This window comes from Phalacrocorax aristotelis, chromosome 22 (genome assembly GCF_949628215.1).
Source record: "Phalacrocorax aristotelis chromosome 22, bGulAri2.1, whole genome shotgun sequence".
NCBI classification, from domain to species: domain Eukaryota; kingdom Metazoa; phylum Chordata; class Aves; order Suliformes; family Phalacrocoracidae; genus Phalacrocorax; species Phalacrocorax aristotelis.
In genome coordinates, this window is record NC_134297.1 from 1,102,812 (window position 1) to 1,122,024 (window position 19,213).

Here is a 19,213-nt window from a genome sequence, read left to right on the forward strand (position 1 = left end):
CGACTGATCACCCCTACCGCTTCTGCCGGCCACGTTCAGCTTTATAGCGGGGAAAACACCGGCGCAGCCCCGCACCAGACAGCGGCGGCTGAAGCGCGGGTTTGGTCGTAGCACCTAGCACTCAAAGGGGGAAAAGCAGCCGTCGGTTCGCACCAGACCAGCAAACACAACCCGGTTCTGAAAAGAACCGTCCGGGTGGCGTGAATCGACCGATTTTTAAGTAGCCCCTGAAATTAACTTTACCTCGTTACCTAGGCAAAAAGCCGGAGTTCCAACAAGCGAAAGCAGCTCTGGATCTGCACCAACGTTTCAACGTGAGGCAGCTCCTGAGGCTCGCGGGAGGACGAGGCGAGCGCAGGCAAGGCAGAGCCTCCGCCGCGGCCTCCCGAGGTGCCGCTCCGGCAGCCGGGAGCGGGATTTCCTCGCGGCCTGTCGCTCCCCGCTGCCTTCGCGTCCCCGGGTCCCGCTCCTACCGCAGTTTTCAGCCCGCGAGAGCTCCTGGAGGAGGCTCCGGCGCTGCCACCGGCGTACGCGGCGGGAGAGCCGGCCGAGAGGCGGCGGGCCCGCGGCCGCGACACGCTCGCTCCCGGCGGGTCTCGGCCGGCCCCGCGGGCCCGGGCCCGGGCCCGAAGCCCGTCCCGGGACACCTGCGGACAGACCCGCTCCCGCCGCCAGCCCCTCTCCCGCGTCGCGCCTTGCGTTCGGCCCTGGAAGACCCGAGCGACGTAACACCTCGAAGCCCTCCGTCACGGCCGGCCCTGACGTCAGGCGGCATCCCCGCGCCGCAGAGCCCCGCTCCTTCCACCTCCGCGGTGCAGCCGGGCGGCGGGAGCCGGGGCCGGCCGGGGCCGCGGCGGGGCCCAGCGCGGCGCGGGGGCGGCGTGCGGGGGGTGCCGCCCCGCCGGGGCCGGGGCCGGGGCCGCGACCGGGTGACAGCTCGGCCCCGCCGCTCCCCCGCGCCCCGCCGCGGGGCGAGGGACTGCGGGCCCCCGGGCCCCCTCACCTTGGCGCGGGTCACCAGGTGCGTGGCCAGCTTCACCACGGCGAAGTTGCCCTTGCCGATGGTCCGCTCGATCTCGTAGTAGCCGATGCGGGCGGGCCCGGGGGGCCGCGGGGGCGGCGGGGCCGGGGGCAGCCGCGGGGCCGGGGGGGGCCCCCCTGCGCCTCCCGCCGCTGCCGCCGCCGCTGCAGCCGCCGCCGCCGCCGCCATCTTGTTGCGAGGAGCAGAACCCCCCCCTCGGGGCTGCGGCACCGCGTGAGCTCATCGGGGGGGGCGGGGAGGGGGTGTCGTCATGGCAACCCCGGGGGAGGGGCGGGGCGGGCGCGCTGACGCCGGCGCCGCCGTGACGCGTCGGCCCCCCCACGCGCGTCACCGCGTCAGAGGCGGGGCGCGACCGGGGAGGGCGCCCCCGCGCGGAGGGAGGGGGATAAAACCGCCGGGAAAGCACCCCTCCCACCCCCGACGCACCCCGCTCCCAGACCGCGGCGCGGTGACGTCACGCATCACCAGTGACGGCTTTCCGCGCCGGCCGGGCGCCACCCACCGGCGCCCTCCGGCCCCCCAACCCCCACAGGAGGTTTGCGGGGGACGGGACGACCCCGCAGGGCAGCCGGCGGGAGAATAACGCGGCGGACGTCACGCCCGAGAGGGTGACGTCATCGCAAGGGCGAGCACCGCCTAGGGGTCTAGGCGGCCGGGAGCGCCGTAGGCGGGACTTCCGGCGGCGCGGGCGGAAGCGGGGCAGCCGGGCCGGGCGGCGGTTGGGCCGGGAGTGTTCGGCGGGCGGAAGCGGAAGCGCGGGGCGGCGCAGGCGCGGTGGGAGGCTCCGGGGCGAGGGGAGGGAGGAGGGAGGCGCCGCCCGCCCGCCCGAGAGCGCCATGGAGTCGCGGGGGGAGCCGCAGCCGCAGCCGCCGTGAGTCCCGGGGCGGGGGCCGGGGCCGGGGGAGCGCGGGGCGGGGCGGGGCGTTGTCACCCCCGGCGCGGCCCCGCGGAGGCGCAGCCAGGCCGCGGCCTCTCCCCGCCTCCCCCGCGGCCTCCCTGGGGCCGCCGCCCGCCGCCGGCACCGAGCTCCGGGGGAGGGGCCGGGCTTTGGCCTTGGGCCGGGCTTTGGCATTGGGCCCGGCTTTCCCCTTGGGCCGGGCTTTGGCCTTGGGCCCGGCTTTTCCCTTGGGCCGAGCTTTGGCCTTGGGCCCGGCTTTCCCCTTGGGCCGGGTGTTGGCTGGGAGCGTTGTCCCGCCGGCCCGCGCCCTCCTCCCGGCTCAGTTCCTTCGGGATCAACCCCCTGAAGCCAGATCATCCCGCTCAACCACAGAGCTCAGCTGCTATAAGCTGTGCATCTCGATACTAACCGGGGCTAATCCCTGGCGTGTTAGTGCTTATCGCTATGTTATCAAAGCCTTGCACAGCCGAGGCACACTTCTGCAGGGCATTCCCCAAAACGGCCCTTTTCCTTGGTTTTTTTTACAACCTGCTCTAGCTTACCCATCCAGCCGGGAGATGGCGTGGGGAGGGCCACCTGCAGGGCCTATCCAGCAGCCGCGCGTGGAACAAAACATGCTTAGTTGTCAGCCAGAAGTCACGTAGGCCTGAATCTCCACTGGAAGGAGCTCGTCTAACGCGTTCTTTCCTCAGGAACAGAATGAGCCAGGGAGACTCGAACCCGGCCGCAGTTCCCCACGCCGCTGAAGATGTTCAGGGAGATGACAGGTGGATGTCACAGGTGAGGCTGGGAGGGGCGGTGGTGGTACCAGGTTGAGTCCCCTTTGCTGGGAGGGCCGTGGGCTGCTGTGTGACAAAGCTGGAAATGGCAGAGGCAAAGTGTCTGGACCGCCCCTCCCTTGCTGCTGTGCTTCCTCCTCCCGGACGGGGAGAGATTGCCAGAGGACGCTCGCTGCAGTGCCTAACTGTTAATTTCTCTGTGCTGTAGCCGGTGGCAGTAATGGGTGCCTGGCAGGCTCACGGCTTACCCGTGCGTGGCAGCGCGTAGGCGCTGCTCTTGCCGGAACCGAGGCCACTGCTGGGTTCTGTGTCGTCGGGAGGAGCGTCCGGCCGCTGATGGGTTAACGCAGAGGAGGAATAGCGCTGCTGGGGGAAACTGGTTGGGCAACTGTCCCTTTCTGTCCTGCAGCAGAGATGCTGACGAGATGAGAAACTGTCTTACCTTGCTGCTTTCTTTTAACAGCATAATAGGTTTGTCCTGGACTGCAAAGATAAGGAGCCGGACGTGCTCTTCGTGGGTGACTCCATGGTGCAGTTGCTACAGCAGTACGAGGTATTGTTTGCAAGGCAGGGGACAGTGGGGTTACCCAATTTTACTGCCGCCCCTCCTGGTTTATGCTGCCCCGCTTCATTCTCTTCCCAGTGCTTGTGCAAATCCTGCTGGTTTACCCATTCTGTAAGCCACTTGCAGTCCTCCCCCGCAGCCGGCGCTGGCTGCCTCTGTTTTGGCACACCTGCGCAACCCCTCACAGGTTCCTCGAATCTCAGATTCCAAACTCCAGAGGGCACACCACTGAAATCTCTGTAGGTGTATCTCGTATCGCCAGAACACGTTGAACCCTCTAGCACTTGGGGTGCTGTAGGTGTCAGCACGTCAGCTTTTCTCTAAAGCTCTCTTGGGGCAAAGAGGAGTTCTGCCACTCCGCCGTGGCGGCAGCTGAGCAGCTTTGTCTTGCAAGAGCTGCTCCCCTTTTTTCTAGTTACCTGGTGATGAAAAGGATTTCTAGAGGCCACAGATGCCCTCCTCAGAGCCCTGTACTTAGGGGAGGGAGGGACACAGTGGCCTGCTGCACATCCGGCGCTCGCTGCGTCTCTGATGGGGTGGGCAGATAGCTGCTGGAGAGTGCTTCCCCATCTGTTGTGCCAGGACGGAGAGCTGGACCGGCAGCAGCCCCGTCTCCTCCAACCTCCGAGTAAAGCCTCGCCCTGTGTTTAAATGACCTTTCTAGAAGCAGGTTTTCGGAGGGAGCCTCGTGGCTGCTTCCAGTGTCCGCGAAGGTGTCGCGTGTCTGTGTAGCATCTCGCACTATCGGGACACTGCTCTGAAATAGCAAATCGGTTTCTGATTGCAGATATGGCGAGAGCTCTTCTCACCGCTTCACGCGTTGAATTTTGGGATTGGTGGAGACACCACAGGACATGTTCTATGGAGGCTGAAGAACGGGGAACTGGAGAACATTAAACCGAAGGTATAAGCAGAAAAGCAAACCACGCAGCCCTGTGCTGGCTTGGAAGAGACTTTAGCGCTTGGGCGGCGCAGAACCGAGTGAGCTGTTACTCGTAACAGAACCTTTTCTTTCAGCAGCCATTGGCACCGAGCGCACGTCAGGTACTGAATGTGTTTGGCTAAACCAGAAGCGTCTGGGAGGAGGGCTGCGCCTCTCGTACGCAGGGTTTACGCTGCTGAATATGCCAGTTGGAAGGTGTCATCAATAAACAGAGGTGGCCTCCCAGTCCTAGCAAAAGTGTCGCTCAGGCTGATGACTCGCTGTAGCTAGGCGTAGTTTGGAGTTGCAGCATGTCTCTCAGGCCTGAGACGCGCTCTCGGCCTCTAGAAAGGGATAAAGAGTTAGCAGAGGTGTTCAGGGTGCATGGTGAAGATCAGCTTCCTGGTCTGCACCTACAGCCACCACCCTGTTCTGGGCATCTTTACTGAACGCGGTGGATGGTCAGGGTGCTGCTACGCGGCGCATACCCCAGGTGGGGAGGCTGTGCTGCTCGTGTTGGAGCCTGCGCTCTTGAAGTGCTGAGTGGAGCCTGCCCCTAAGGAGCTTGCGCTGTGCCGTATAACTACACGTTACCCTCTTTTTTTGACCGATGTGGGCTCCTGCAAGTATGTTACCTAGGAGGCTTGGAAATGGGGTGGGCTCAGACATCTCTCAGGCTGTCCGGAAAAGCTTCAGTAGCACCAGTTCTTCATCCATACTGAGGGCCAGAAGAGAAGCTTGTAAAGGCGCCGTTCGGAAATCGGCATAGCTGACAGCCAAAGGCTTCCTGCAGTCTGGGTTTAGCCTTAAGCCTGACTCTTCACGTAGCTCGTTGGTTGCAGATGATGCCTACACAGGGTTTTAGGGTTACCAAACCTGTTGCAACTCATCCTGAAAGCGTCACAAACATTTTATTTTCTCCCTGCAGGTCATTGTTGTTTGGGTCGGAACAAACAACCATGAAAACACAGCAGAGGAAGTAGCGGGTGGAATCGAGGCTATCGTGCGCCTGATAAACACCCAGCAGCCACAGGCCAAAGTCATTGTGCTGGTACGTCTCTTGGAGCACCGCGAAAACGGGCTGCGTCCTCTGTACCGCGCCCCTGCGGTACTGACAGTTACTGGTCGTTACTGGGGAGGGTGGTTGCTTTGTTTTCCGCTTTGGTGAGCCTCCCCTCGTTCACTTGGCCTCACAGAAGTCGTCCTTCCAGCCCCTACGTAACCGTGCCTGTTAGCGGTATCGCTGTCCCGCGTAGAAGCGGTGTTGGAGAAGGCCCGTCAGGGGGAGAAAAGCTGCCCAGGGCCGGGCTTCCTTGTCCCAGCAGGGTAGCCGGTGCCCCTCCGGTCGAGGAGCTGGGTGATGGCATCCAGCACGCTGCTGAGAGCTTGCGCAGAGAGCACAACTGATGTGTTGTTGGTGGGGAGGGGGAAGACAGCAGGCAGGTGCTGTGCCAGTTGCGCTTGTAGCTCGTACGGCTCCTTCAGTTGCATTTCAAATCAGGTCTGAATGGGCAAGGCCTGACGCAAGGGATGAGTTCCTCGGCACAGCCACCTTAAATCTTGGAAGGTGGCCGGAGCTGGAAGGGAAGGCAGGCATTGCTACACCATCAGAGTCGTATGAAGCTCTTTTTTGTCTCCTCCTTGTGCCAGGGCCTGCTACCTCGCGGAGAGAAGCCAAACCCGCTGCGGCAGAAGAACGCCAAGGTGAATCACCTGCTAAAAGCCTCGCTCCCCAAACTGCCCAATGTCCAGCTTCTGGATGTGGACGTCGGCTTCGTGCACTCAGATGGCACCATCTCCTACCACGACATGTTTGATTTCCTGCACCTGACGGGAGGGGGCTACGCAAAGATCTGCAAACCCCTCCACGAACTGATCATGCAGCTGCTGGAGGAGACCCCCGAGGAGAAACGAGCCGCCCTGGCCTGAGTAGCTGACGTCGGCATTAGCAGCGTCATCCAGCCCACCCGATCAGTTCTCTCACTGGCACTACAGAATCCTTCTTTCTTAAAGCACTTTCCATTGTAGAATGTTACCGGATGTTCGTACCTAGTGTTTTGAGGGGGAAGGCTAACGTTTAACTGGTCTCGTACGTAGGAGGGCCAGCTTGCTTGGTTTTATTGCAGGAGGAAATTAGCTGAAGAAGAGTTTTACTGTTAAACCATTCCTCGTTTAAACCGAGAACAGGGCTGTCGCTCTGTGCCCCTCTCATGTCTTGTTGCTCTGTGGTTGTCCTAGAACCCTTGTAGCCTGTCCGACAGCCTGCGCGCAGCTCCTGGCTCACCGGTCCCGGCAGGGGGGATTGTGCTCTGTGTATTAGCCTGTGAACAAGAATCACATTCCACTTGCAAAAGCCAGAACAGATGCATTTTTCCAAACTCGGTCCCACCTTTAAAGTTTTTTTTTGTTTGTTTGTTTAGGTTTTGGTTTCTTGGTTTTTCCTGGGGGGTTTTAAGTGACGCGTGTTGCTTTCTCACTCCTCCTTTCTGAAGCAGCGTGAAACTGGAGTTCCGAAAAGCGAAGAAGCAAATGGTTACCCGAACTTGTGTGATGCTCCCAGGCGTTTGTTCCTGCGCTCCTTTCACGGTGCCCGCTAGCCGGGGGGCCCCTCTCCTCCCGCGTAGCTCTCCCTGGGGTAGGCTCATTCCGGTGCTGCTGGCTGGCCTCGTCTCTGCTCCCGTCTGCGCGTGCTGTCGCTCGCTTTTAACAGTTGCTCGGTTTAGGATTTTAGTTGTCCAGTAACCGCCGCGCAAGGCAGTCGCTTCCTCGCTGCTCTAGAACCAACCTTCCGCTACTCCGAGGTGCCCGGGCCACGGGGCTCTTTGCCATGCTGTTCGTTGTTCTTTTTTCTCTTCTTTTTTTTAACGTACGCCTGTTGCACCCTTTTTTTTCTAAAGGAAACCCGTATGAATAGCCCCCGTCTGCAAGGCCTAAATCAGTCTGAAGCTTTACAAGGTGTATATTTCTTTGTCGCTTCTGTTTTACCTGTATAAACATTTTATTGGAGCAGTTGCAGCCTTTTACAGGAAAAAGCGCAGCCAAGGTGTAGCTTTTCCTGCCCCGGGCGCTGCTCCTTGCCTCTGGGTCAGGGAGGCAGAGGCGCAGGAGCCCTCCTGGGGGGCCTGCGGCTGGGCGGGATTCTGCTTTGGTTTTTCTGTCGTTGTTGTTGCAAGGGCTGGTTGTGCTCTACTGATGATCTTATGGGAACAGCCTTTCACTGAAAAGCAAAACGTGCTCTCTTTTTTCAGAAAGAAGCTTGTTTGGACCAGAAAGGCAGAGCCCTAGATGAACAGATAACTATACTTGCCAATAAAACACTTTCAAACGCGCTCTGTCCCTCCTCGGCTTACCTGCCGGAGCTTGGCGGTGCCACACGGACCCCGCCGCGGCTCGCACTGCGGCAGCCAGCCGAGAGCCGCCGCCGCGCGTGCTGCTCCTGGCGGATAAGCCGCGGAGGAACGGATGGCTTTTTAGCGGGCACTTCACGCCGTGTTCCGAGTGAGGGGTGTTTAGGTGTCCGGGTTGCTTGCTGTGCCCCTGCTGCAGTGAAGTACAGAGGTACTGTATATAGTCTGTCTGCCCTTTGTTGTAAGGAAGGGCGCTGGTGTTTAATGCCGTCTATAACCTAGCACTGAGAAATGCTTTAATGTCCCCGCTCCGTCCCCCTCTTCCTGTAGATTTGATCATAGCAGGATTTCTGCCTGGATTGCATGCATAGTGTGTGTTTCGTTTCCAGTGTATGTGATCTACACACAGATGAAGGAAAGATGAAGCGTTCCACTTGCCAGGATCAGAAGTAGGAAGTTTTGGAGTGCTGCGGTAGGGGAGGGGTTACGGACCGTCCCCCTGCCGCAGCCTAGGCCAGGGACGTGCCACTCCCCGGGGCTCGCACGGCCTCTTGCTCCGGAGCTCCGCTGCCTTGCGGGACAGGCTTTGAGGGAACGTGGCTCACGCTTCCGCCGAGATGCTCGCTGGAGAAGCTGGGCCAAGGGAGGCTGGAAAATCAGATGTTAAAAATAGGCTGCAGTGGAGGATTCCTGGGGAAAGGACTTATCCCACCCCCACGCACCCCTTAGGGGGTGGGATAAAACACGCTTTGCTCCCCTTGAGCTTTTCAGGTTTCCAGGCTCATGTGAAAAGGCAGCATGCTAGTTTGATCTGTGCAGCCCTGCTTCCCTCCCTGCTGCTGCCGCACATGGCAAAAGCGATGCTAACCAGGAGCGTAATCTCCCAGTAAAAGGCTCTGGCTTCTCAACTTGGCACCATGGAGCCAAGGCTGTGTTCGGTTGTGAGTCAGCCACACTCGGCAGGGCGCTGAGCGGACTGGGGGGTCTGGCAGGCTCCTGGGCCTTCTGCAGCGTGACTGAGGACGGCTCTGCGGGCTCCACTGAGGCTTGGCTTGCTAAGGTGCCGTGCTCCATGCCTGGTTCGTTGCTCGCGGCCCTCCTCAGCTCCCGAAACCATCTCTGATAGTGCTGGCACCACACAAAAAAAGTGAGGGCGGCTCCCCCTCCACTCAGACTGGAGCTCCACTCGTCGCCGTCCTGCTCGCAGCCGCGAGGTTTCGTGGGAGGGCAAGGAGGGGTCCTCCCTCCTCGCTGGCCTGGGACTGAAACCAAGCGCCTGGTCGCAAGATGTGATGACAAGCTTCGGTTCCAGCCCTGGGTGGCCGACATCCCTTGGGGTCGGGGCTGGGCTCCCCCTGCCTGGCCAGCGGGAAGGGTTGGCCGTAAAGAGCCAGGCTTCTCCCCCCCCGTAACCACCGCAGTTGTGTTTGGAGCGGGAGCCCGCCCTCTCCTCCTGCTCTCTGCTCCTGTGAGTGTTGTCAGTTTCGCGTCGTCAGTTTCACGTCTATTGCAGCAGAGAGGAAAACGAAGCAAAAGATGTGACTGGGAGAGTGTCTTGTGGCATGCCTGGGGACCTGCGAGGAGGAGAGCCCAAACCTGGGCCACAGCCTCCCCCCACGCTGCCCTCCCTGGGCACGCTGCCCTCGCACCGCTCACCGCCCTGAACCTTCCCCGGGACGCAAAAAATTGCGATTCTGCTTTGGCAAAAATGCATCGGCTGGTAGAGCTCACTCTGTTAGTGCATATTTCGATATAAATGTCAATGTTTCACCCCACCCTGTTGCAGCCTCTATGTGTGTGTGTGCGCGCCTAGGCGCCCGCGTCTTTCCTTCCCTCTCTGTGTTCCCTTTTGTCTCTGCGGGGCTCGGGGATGCAGCCGGGGCGGCGCTGCCCCACACGGCGCTGCCCCACACGGCACTGCCCCACACGGCGCTGCCAGGTGGACTCCTGCCACAGGCACCTGCAGCGTTCCCTCCCGGGGAGCTTCGGGGTCGTGCTCAACTGGACCCTCCCTCCTCACTTAATACCTGTTCTTTCCCCTGCCCTGCTGGGGGCATTTTGGGGTTTTTCCTCTCCTTTGGCCGTGCAGAGCTTAGGTCCCGTACCCGAAGCTGTGAGCAGGGCTCTGCAGGCGAAGGTGACCGGTATTCCGGCCCTCGGCAGGATGTCAGCGTGCAGTTGATCACTCGGTGATTTCTTTTCAATGACCCTGAAGTGAACAGGGAGCGCGCTTGGCCACGCAACCTGACCTGCAGTTGCCCCTGCGGAGGCGACACTTGAGTTTAGGAGTCGGTCAGAGTTCTGCTTCTAGCTCCTGCATGGGCGTCCATCTGTCCCCGAGCAAGTCGTTCCATCTGCTGACAGCGTCACCACCCGTAGCCTGGAAACAATGTGCAGACTGTCTGAAAAGTGCTTTGGGATCCTCGGTGAGAGGACCTATAGAAATAAAAGTGCACAATAGCAGCAGCGCTCTTGTCTCTTTACGTTTGTCCCGCAGAGAACAGAGGGAAACCTGCAGCACGGGTCTTGGATGTCAGCTCAAGCCTAGAGAATGGCTTGCTGCGAGATTGTGTGGGGCTGAGCTTTTGTCAGGGGCTCTACAACCAAAAAAAAACCCCAGTCGCAGACACAAAAATGCGGCATCCTGGCCACAGAGCCCTTACAGGAGCGTAAGGGGGAAGTGTGTCGGTCGCAGGGACGGGCTGTTGGAGGGCGATGCACGCTAAAATGCTGCATGACATCGCTCCCCCGATGAACGGCGCCGTGGAAAAACTTCACGTTACTTCAACCACCGGTGACGAAGGGGAGCCCCGGCGCAGAAGTCCGGAGAGGGAAGACTTCCGTGCCCTGACACGCGAGGAGTCCGGAGGCGGGCAGGCTGGGCGAGAGGCTCGGGCGGGCGGCCAGAGGTGCCGTCTGACCTCACCGGCGCTGGCCGCAGGGGCGCTGCCGCCCGCGGCGCCCTGGCCAAGGGAGGAGTCCCCGCGCCCAGGAGGGACCGGGAGCGGGATTTCCTCCCGCGGCAGACCAGGGCTGGTCACGGCCCCTGCGTGGCACACCCCGCGATTACCGCGGCAGCTCGCCCGTCCGGACCAGGCGGCCGCACCGACTCATCGGAGCTGGGAGCGGGAGGGCTTGGCGGCGTCCCTGCGGCGCCCGTCGGGGCCGGGCCGGGCCGGGCCGGGTCAGGTCGCTGGCGGGGACAGCTGGTGGCAGGTAGTCCCTGCCACGTGTCGGAGCGTGACGGCCCCGTGAGCGAGGCCGCCGGCAGCCATGAACACCTCCGGATGCTGCCGGGGCGGACGCGGAGGCTGGGGCGGCCTCGCTCAGTCCCCGGCCCCCCCCCCAGGCTGGGGGCTCGACGGAGGGACAGGTCCCGTTCCCATCAGAGGGGCACGGGCAGCATCTGCGTGACCCGGGGCGGTTGCCTGGGGCGGGGGGGGCTGTCCCTGCCCGGCCCCTGGGGCTGGGCACTGCCCCGTGCAGCTGGGGCTCCCGTGCAGGGTCCTGTATGGGGCAGGGGATCCCATACGGGACGGGGCTTCACCTATGGGGTCCCATATGGTGCAGGGGCTCCCCTACAGGATGGGGATCCTTTACAGGACAGGGCTTCCCCTGTGGGTTCCCATAAGGGGCAGGGTCTCCCCTGTGGGATGAGGCTTCGCCTGTGGGGTCCTATATGAGACTGGCATCCCCTGAGGAGTCCTATATGGGGCAGGGGCTCCCCTGTGGGTCCCCTATGGGGCGGGGCTCCCCTACGGAGCCGGGGCTCTCCCTAGAAGCTCCCCCGGGGCAGGGGAGCCCCACGGAGCGGGGTTCCCCGGCGGGACGAGGGCTGCCGAGGGGACCGGTCCCCCCGGGCAGGGGACGCCGGCGCCGCCCGCCGCCGCGTCACTTCCCCAGCCTGGCCCTTTAACGTGTGACGGTACCTGACGTCACCGCCGGCCACCGTGTTTACAGCCGCCTGCGGACCGGGGAGGCACAAGTACCGGCACCGGCACCGGCACCGGCAGCGCCGCCGGGATCCGACACCGGGCACCGGCAGCAGACCCGGGCACCGCCGGCGGGCCCCGACCCCGACCCCGGCGCCGGCCCGGGGCTCCCCCGCAGCGCCCGCCCGGCCCGGGGCGCCCGGCAGCGGCAGCGCCATGGGGCGGGGTGCCCGGGCGCGCCCCGGCTGACCTCCCCGCCGCCCGGCCCGGCACCCGGCCCGCCCGGCGGACCTTGGCCGGCCGGGGATGCTGGCGGGATGGCGGGTCCCGGGGCGGCCGCGCTGGCCCGGGCACTGCTGGCCTGGGCGCTGCTGGCCCTGCCGCCAGCCCTGCCCCAGCCCCGCGGCTCCCCGACGGTGAAGGCGAAGGAGGCCCGCTTCAACACCACCTACACCGACTGGGTGGACGCCAGCCTGCTCAACATCTACGCCTTCAACCACAGCGTCCAGAGGAACAGGGTGAGCCGGCAGGGTGGCCGCTGCCCGCTCCCGCCGCGCATTCCCCTTCCCCCGGGGCCCCGGAGACGCGGCTTTGGGGCGCGGAGGGCGGCCGGCGGTCCCCGCGACGGGGAGGCATCCCCTGCCACGAGGGCCGAGCAAAGTCCGGGACGAGCCTGCTGTGGCCGGCGCTGCCCGGCCGACGCCTTGCCTTCCCGCTCTCCCCGCAGACGGAGGGCGTGCGGGTGTCGGTGAACGTCCTCTCGGACCACAAGGACTTGCCCGTCCTCTTCGTGGTGAGACAGAAGGAAGCCGTCGTCTCCTTCCAGGTGCCTCTCATCCTCCGGGGTCTGTGAGTATCGGCGGGGGTGGACGCTGCCCCCCTGCCCGGCCGAGCCGTGAAGACGGGCAGGCGGGCGGGGGTCCCGGCGGGCAGGGCTCGGGGGCAGCGGGCACAGCACAGCTCGGCGGGCGCTCTGCCTGCCCAGGTACCAGCGGAAGTACGCGTACCAGGAGGTGAGCCGCACGCTCTGCCAGCCCCGCACCAAGGCGGAGGTGGAGACCCAGCACTTCTACGTGGACGTCTCCACGTTGTCCCTCAACGCCTCCTACCAGCTGCGGGTCACCCACGTGGAGAACTTCGTGCTGCGGTGAGGGGAGCCCCGCGCCCCGGCCCCCAGCCCTGCACGGCCGCTGCCTGCCGGGGCTGCGGGCTCCCTCGCTGGCCATCATCCCTTCCCATGCTCTTTGCAGGACAAACGAAAGGTTCAGCTTCAACGCCACGGCAGCCCAGCCGCAGGTGAGGAGGGGCCGGCGTGGCATGGCGCGGCATGCTGTGGGAAAGGGTCTGTGCCCAGGCCAGCCCAGGGAGGAGAGCACAGCCGCCAGAGCAGTGACGGGTCCTTTCCCCCCTCCCCTAGTATTTCAAGTACGAGTTTCCCAAGGGAGTGGACTCGGTGATCGTGAAGGTGACCTCGGCCATGGCCTTCCCCTGCTCTGTCATCTCCATCCAGGACATCCTGGTAGGTTTGGGTGGTGGGGCCTCCTGTCGGGGCGACCCGTGACACCCGGCAGGGCTGATGGCCCCTCTGCCCCTGCAGTGCCCCGTCTACGACTTGGACAACAACGTGGCCTTCATCGGGATGTACCAGACCATGACGAAGAAGGCGGCCATCACGGTGCAGGTGGGCGCGGGGCTGGGCAGGTAGCGCCGGTTAGCAGAGCTTGCAGAGGTTACTGTGCTGGGGTGGCCCCGCGCCCCCAGGGTCCCCCGGCTGGGCTCTGCTGACCCCTGTCTCCCACCCCCCCGGGAGGGCCACCGCAGAAGAAGGATTTCCCCAGCAACAGCTTCTACGTGGTGGTGGTGGTGAAGACGGAGGATGAGGCGTGCGGGGGGCCTCTGCCCTATTACCCCCTCTCCAGAGATGCCTCACCAGGTATGCCGGGGGGCTGGGGGAAGCGCCCACCTGTGAGTGCGTCCCTGACACCGCAGGTCGTGTGCTGGAGACATGCTGGGGACAGGGTGAGGGGCAGCGTCCGCAGAGGGCTGAGCCCCTGGCCCGTGCCTTCTCCCAGATGAACCCGTGGATCAGCACAACCGGCAGAAGATGCTGGAGGTGATGGTGTCGCCCACCATAACCTGTAAGCTGGGGAGTGGCTGTTTTGGGGGTGGGGGTGCTGGGCTCCGCAGGGGGCCCCGTGGCAGGTCCCCAGGGCTGCCGCTCCCCCTGAGGGCTTGTCCTGGCTCTGGACAGCGGAGGCCTATGTGAGGAGCATGCTCTTCTGCCTGGCCATCTTCCTCTCCTTCTACATCCTCACGCTGCTCATCAGCTGCTGGGAGAGCTGCCGGTGAGTTCCCGGGCGTCGCTGCTGAACCCGTGGGTGCCTTGCCGGCCCGCTCCTGGCGCACGGTCCCGGCGCGGTGGGGGCCCTCGGGCGTGCTGAGCCCCCTCGCCACTGGCTGCCAGCACGGCGCTGCTCACGGCCACTTCCCTCGGCAGGCAGCAGAAGAGGAAGGGGCTCCTGGCAGCCATGGACTCGCCCAGCCTGGACACGGGTGAGGGGCTGGAGGCAGCGGCGGCACGTGGCGGGTCTGCCTGCCCGGGGGATTCCCGGTTATTTTGCCCTCTTGAGCCCGTGGCGAAGCCCTCAGTTATGCTGGAGTTCCCCACTTTCCCCCTGAGCTTGTCCCCGGCTTCCTGGGGACAAATCCCAATGTCAGGGGGACAGGGACGTTCTGGGGCTCGGGGGTCACTGCTGTGGGGCTGGCAGGGCTGTGCTGGGTCTTGGGTGTCTCACCAAGTCTGTCTCTTTCTTTCCACGGCTTTCCGGGGACGCCCAGCTTCTCTACTGGGTAGGTGCCAGCATCTGCTCTGTCCTTGGCTGCGAGCTCGCTCCCGTGCCAGGGCGGGGGCACGGGGCGCTGCTCCGTGCCGAACGGCCACGTGGCCCCAGGCCGGGGGTGCCACGGGAGGCTGCCGGCAGCTGACGGGGACCCTCCTGCCTTGCAGGGCATGCCCGCAGCATCCCCACTTCCTTCCTGGGCCATGCCACCTACAAAAGCTACGGTTACGGCTCCTTCGGTGAGTGCCACGTGCCGTCCCTCACCTCCCTGCCTGTCGGCAGGCAGCCGTGCCCACCTTGTCTGGCCGTCCTTGCAGGTAACGGCTCCTCCAGCAGCGCTGAGGGCACCATGGACAGCATGGGCTCGGCAGAAGTCCCCTACAGCTACGTGGGTGAGTCCCGGGGCAGTGGTGCGGCGGCTGGCACGGCTGCAGCCCTGCAGAGCCAGCGTGCCTGGGCAACACCGGGCTGCCCCAACAGTGCTGTGCTGCTGGCAGCGTCCCGGCTCTGCCCCCTCCATCTCCCAGGAGGGGTTCCTGGGTGCCAGCCCCTCCGTGCAAGCCCGCAGCGGGGTCTCCATCGGCGCCGCTAGCCAGCGGGGCGGGCACGCGCCGGGGAACCCCCCGGGGGCTCGGCCCCGTTCCTGCTCCGATAACTCTGGCTTTCCTTTGAAGGGCAGGAGCAGTTCAAGCGGCGCACGCCCTCCGCCCCGATGAGGCCGCTGAGCATTGCCATGGGTAGATGCTGGAACCGGGCAGGGACGGGCCAATCAAACCAAAATCTGCCCTGCCCCAAGCTTGCGCCCAGGGTGCTGAGCACCTCTGCTCCCTCCTCCTCTCCCTCAGAGCAATGGCAGCCACCCGGCAGCCCCTGCCATGGCCCTAGAGGCTGCGGGGCAGGGGGAGGACAGCGCCCTCCCGGCCCCCAGCTGACCCCAGCCCAGCAGGGCCCCGGGGGACCGGGCACGGGGTGATGCTCGCCCGTGCCAGCCCAGCCAGCGTGTGTCCCTGGGGCATGGGCCGTGCGGGGGTCTGCGCAGAGCTGGAGCCTGTCCCCGGCATGAGTTGGCAGCTGAGCGGTTAATTGGGGGTGATTGGGGTCCCGTGGGATGGGCACCGAGGTGGGCTCGGGCTCGGGGCTCTGCTAATGGCCCCGGCTCGGCTGCAGGGGAGCGGTCGCTGGAGAATGTGGCTGGCCGACCGCGCGTGGACTCGCTCAGCTCCGTCGAGGAGGACGACTACGACACGCTGGCCGACATTGACTACGACAAGAACGTCATCCGCACCAAGGTGCGTCCCGCCGCGTGCCCCCCGGTCCCCCGGCCCCCGCTGGCTGCTGCCCACCAGCCGGGGCGAGCCCCTCCACCTGCCTCTCCTTCCAGCAATACCTCTGCGTGGCCGACCTGGCCCGCAAGGACAAGCGGGTGCTGCGGAAGAAGTACCAGATCTACTTCTGGTGAGTGGGGGGCAGTGGGGACAGGGGGCACAGAGCAGTGTCCCAACCCAGGGTGGGTAGCAGGACCCCCTGACGCCCCCCTGCCTCTCCCAGGAACATTGCCACCATCGCTGTCTTCTACGCCCTCCCCGTCGTCCAGCTCGTCATCACCTACCAGACGGTAAGTGGGGCCACAGCAGCAGCAAATGGGGAGCTGTGGGGGCTGTGGTCCCCTAGTGTGCTCCCCAGCCACGATGGGGACGTCCCTGGGCGTCCCCCGTGTGCCCACGTCCCGCCGCCGCCTGCTCTCACCGTGCCTGCACGCGCAGGTGGTGAACGTCACCGGCAACCAGGACATCTGCTACTACAACTTTCTGTGCGCTCACCCGCTGGGGAACCTCAGGTGGGTTCAGGGGGATGGTGGGCGGGTGGGGGTCCCCCACACGTGAGGCAGGCCTGCGGTGGGGCCCTGGGGAGGGAGAGGGGTCTGCAGCACCCACGTCCGGACTGCTCCCCTCGCAGCGCCTTCAACAACATCCTCAGCAACCTGGGCTATGTCCTGCTGGGCTTGCTCTTCCTGCTCATCATCCTGCAGCGGGAGATCAACTACAACCGGGCGCTCATGCGCAACGACGCCCACGCCCTGGTAAGGGACGGGCGGCCGTCGGGCTGCGTGCCCGGGGGGGTCTCAGCCGCCCAGGACCCCCGCTTCCCCTCCCTCCCCTCCCACCCCCAGGAGTGCGGCATCCCCAAGCACTTTGGACTTTTCTACGCCATGGGCACTGCACTCATGATGGAGGGGCTGCTCAGCGCCTGCTACCATGTCTGCCCCAACTACACCAACTTCCAGTTCGGTGAGTGCCCCCCTGCCCGCCGCCGCCCGCGCCGGGGCCACCCCCCCCCCGCTTACCACTGCACCCCCCCGCAGACACCTCCTTCATGTACATGATCGCCGGGCTCTGCATGCTGAAGCTCTACCAGAAGCGCCACCCAGACATCAACGCCAGCGCCTACAGCGCCTACGCCTGCCTGGCCCTCGTCATCTTCTTCTCCGTCATCGGTGTGGTGAGTACGGCGGGTGCCGGTGGGGGCGGGGGGCGGCCGGTCGCCCCCACAGCCTGCTGCCCGCCGCCCCCTCGCCCTGCAGGTCTTCGGCAAGGGGAACACGGCCTTTTGGATCGTCTTCTCCATCATCCACATCGTGGCCACCCTGCTGCTGAGCACCCAACTCTACTACATGGGGCGCTGGAAGCTGGGTGAGGCAGGGGGCACCGCTGCGAGCGGGGCGGGTGGGGTTGGGGACAGCGTGGAGGTGCCCCCCGGCACAACCTCTCCTCTCCCACAGACTCGGGCATCCTGCGCAGGATCCTGCACGTGCTGTACACGGACTGTGTCCGGCAGTGCAGCGGGCCCATGTACGTGGTGAGTGTTGGCACTGCGGCTCGCAGCACTGGGCTCCCCGGCTCCACGGAGACCCCGCGGGGGGCCCTCCCTCCCCGAAGCGGCCGGCTGCCTGCCCCTCACAGCCCCCTCTCGCCCTTTGCAGGATCGAATGGTGCTCTTGGTCATGGGAAACATCGTCAACTGGTCGCTGTAAGTGCGGAGCCGGGCACGGTCCAGACCCTGCACTGCTTCTCCCAGCCTGGCCCGACACCCTCCCAGCTGCAGCCCCCTCCACTGGGGCTGGGCTGAGGACCGCCAGCTCGTGACAGCTGTGAGCTGAGCATGGCAGGTTCCCACCATAGCTGCAGCAGCCCCGGCGTCCCCACGTGCCGCCCGATCTCCTGGGGGCTGCCGGGGTGTCTAGGGGAAAGCGGGGTGCAGGGGTACAGTGGGCGGGGGGACACCCCAGGCTGCGCTGACCCCGCTGCCTGTCCTTGCCTTCCCAGCGCTGCCTACGGCCTCATTGTCCGCCCCAATGACTTCGCTTCCTACCTGCTGGCCATCGGCATCTGCAACCTCCTCCTCTACTTCGCCTTCTACATCATCATGAAGGTGGGAGGCAAGCCCTGGCCCTGGCGTGGCTGTGCGGGCGCTGCGTGCCCGGTGGGAGGGCAGGGCAGGGACGGGCACCCCTGCCAGCGCCCGCCCGCGCGTTGACACTGGCCTTTCCCACAGCTCCGCAGCGGCGAGCGCATCAAGCTCATCCCCTTGCTCTGCATCATCAGCACCTCCGTGGTCTGGGGCTTTGCCCTCTTCTTCTTCTTCCAGGGACTCAGCACCTGGCAGGTGAGTGGGGGTGCGGCGCGGTGGGGCAGGCGGGGGGGGCACCGGCCGGTGCGGTGACGGCTGGCCCTGTCCCCAACAGAAAACGCCGGCCGAGTCCCGGGAGCACAACCGTGACTGCATCCTGCTCGACTTCTTTGATGACCACGACATTTGGCACTTCCTCTCCTCCATTGCCATGTTCGGTTCCTTCCTGGTAGGTGGTGGCCGCCGCCGGCAGGGCTGCCGGCTGCCCCTGGCTGCCCTGGCTCACCGCAGCCCTTGGTCCGCAGGTGCTGCTGACGCTCGACGATGACCTGGACTGCGTCCAGCGGGACAAGATCTACGTCTTCTAGGGGCCCGCAGCCGCCCGCTGCCTTGGGACTGTGCCAAACACCCAGCCGCAGCCCCTGGGAGGGGGCACGTGCCGGTGCGGCTGTGCCCCTGGGGAGGGATGCCCGTGCTGCGGGTCCCACCAGCCACTCCGTCCCCCTCCCCATGCAGCCCGGGGGTCCTGGTGTGCCTCTCCCCTGCGGCCAGGTCCCTCCCTGGCCCTGCGTGCCCATTCCTGGGGCTCATGGTAGCCAAGAACGGGGCTGGGGGGCCGCTGAGGCACCCATCCTTGGTGGCAAGAGACACTGGAAAAGGTGCTGCTGCTGCTGCTCTGTGTCCGTTGTCCCGCGGTGCGGGGGCCGGGGCGAGCGCCGTGCCAGCAGCCCCGTGGCCCCCCGAGCATGCGGGTGCGGGTCTCTCTTCAGTGCCTGAGTCGTGTGGGTGGGAGGTGGGGTGCGTGTGCCCGGCGCGGTGGCCGGAGAGACCCCACTCGCGTCTCCTTCCCTTCCGCGTCCCAGGAGGGTGTCGGACGCTTGTGGCCCCCGTCGCGGCTCCCGACAAAGGCTGTCGCGTGCTCTCTGTACGTGGGTCTGCTGGGAAGGGACTTGCATTAAAGTGTCTGCACTTTGCCTGTGCCTGTTGCCTCCTCCCTGGGCAGCAGGAGCCTGGGGGTCCCCAGGGGTCCCCGAGGGTGCAGCGGGGGTGGCGGGCTATGCCCTGCTGGGCTGCTACCAGATGTCAGCTGCACTCTGCTGTGGTGCCAGCTCCTCCTTCCCACTGGGACTTTGGGATAAGAGGCAGCACTGCTGCTGGCCTCCTGCCCTGGAGCCCGCCTGTGTGGCACAGGGGCTGCAGGAGGCAGGTCTGGGGGGGTGGGGGTGCTGGCAGCCCCAAGGGGGTTAGGGATGCCCAGGGG

The 19,213-nt window shown here is 65.0% G+C and overlaps 3 protein-coding genes across 10 annotated transcripts in view; 2 read left to right on the forward strand and 1 right to left on the reverse strand.

Moving 5' to 3' along the window:
* Positions 1-1,230, reverse strand: part of SIK3 (SIK family kinase 3) — an 89,464-nt gene extending 88,234 nt beyond the window's left edge. The window contains exon 1 of one of the 2 annotated variants that reach the window (XM_075116503.1): positions 1,004-1,230. In XM_075116503.1, the coding sequence (XP_074972604.1) occupies positions 1,004-1,210 (207 nt within the window). In that variant the 5' untranslated portion in view covers positions 1,211-1,230. The remainder of the gene's footprint in view (positions 1-1,003) is intronic. The other variant, XM_075116502.1, reaches the window with a different exon arrangement.
* Positions 1,231-1,791: 561 nt separating this feature from the next.
* Positions 1,792-9,329, forward strand: PAFAH1B2 (platelet activating factor acetylhydrolase 1b catalytic subunit 2). Of its 2 annotated transcripts, none has more exons than XM_075116512.1 (6): positions 1,792-1,913; positions 2,639-2,720; positions 3,183-3,272; positions 4,072-4,188; positions 5,135-5,257; positions 5,857-9,329. In XM_075116512.1, the coding sequence occupies exons 1-6, from the start codon at positions 1,879-1,881 to the stop codon at positions 6,133-6,135; spliced, it is 726 nt and encodes a 241-aa protein (XP_074972613.1). In that variant the 5' UTR covers positions 1,792-1,878; the 3' UTR covers positions 6,136-9,329. The 2 variants fall into 2 exon arrangements, with proteins under 2 accessions (XP_074972613.1, XP_074972612.1); XM_075116511.1 differs by having other exon boundaries at positions 1,795-1,913; positions 2,633-2,720.
* A 2,142-nt stretch (positions 9,330-11,471) lies between these two features.
* On the forward strand, positions 11,472-18,926 carry SIDT2 (SID1 transmembrane family member 2). 6 transcript variants are annotated; one of them, XM_075116291.1, is made up of 28 exons: positions 11,472-12,003; positions 12,213-12,334; positions 12,471-12,632; positions 12,736-12,781; positions 12,903-13,004; positions 13,083-13,166; positions 13,307-13,418; positions 13,558-13,623; positions 13,737-13,830; positions 13,983-14,038; positions 14,324-14,335; positions 14,493-14,564; positions 14,643-14,717; positions 15,000-15,062; positions 15,493-15,614; positions 15,707-15,780; positions 15,874-15,940; positions 16,089-16,162; positions 16,282-16,405; positions 16,496-16,613; positions 16,688-16,824; positions 16,907-17,015; positions 17,105-17,181; positions 17,306-17,352; positions 17,649-17,754; positions 17,878-17,988; positions 18,068-18,181; positions 18,258-18,926. In XM_075116291.1, the coding sequence occupies exons 1-28, from the start codon at positions 11,803-11,805 to the stop codon at positions 18,318-18,320; spliced, it is 2,610 nt and encodes an 869-aa protein (XP_074972392.1). In that variant the 5' UTR covers positions 11,472-11,802; the 3' UTR covers positions 18,321-18,926. The 6 variants fall into 6 exon arrangements, with proteins under 6 accessions (XP_074972392.1, XP_074972390.1, XP_074972388.1 ...); XM_075116289.1 differs by lacking the exon at positions 15,000-15,062 and having other exon boundaries at positions 11,653-12,003; XM_075116287.1 differs by lacking the exon at positions 14,324-14,335 and having other exon boundaries at positions 11,653-12,003.
* Positions 18,927-19,213: the final 287 nt, after the last annotated feature.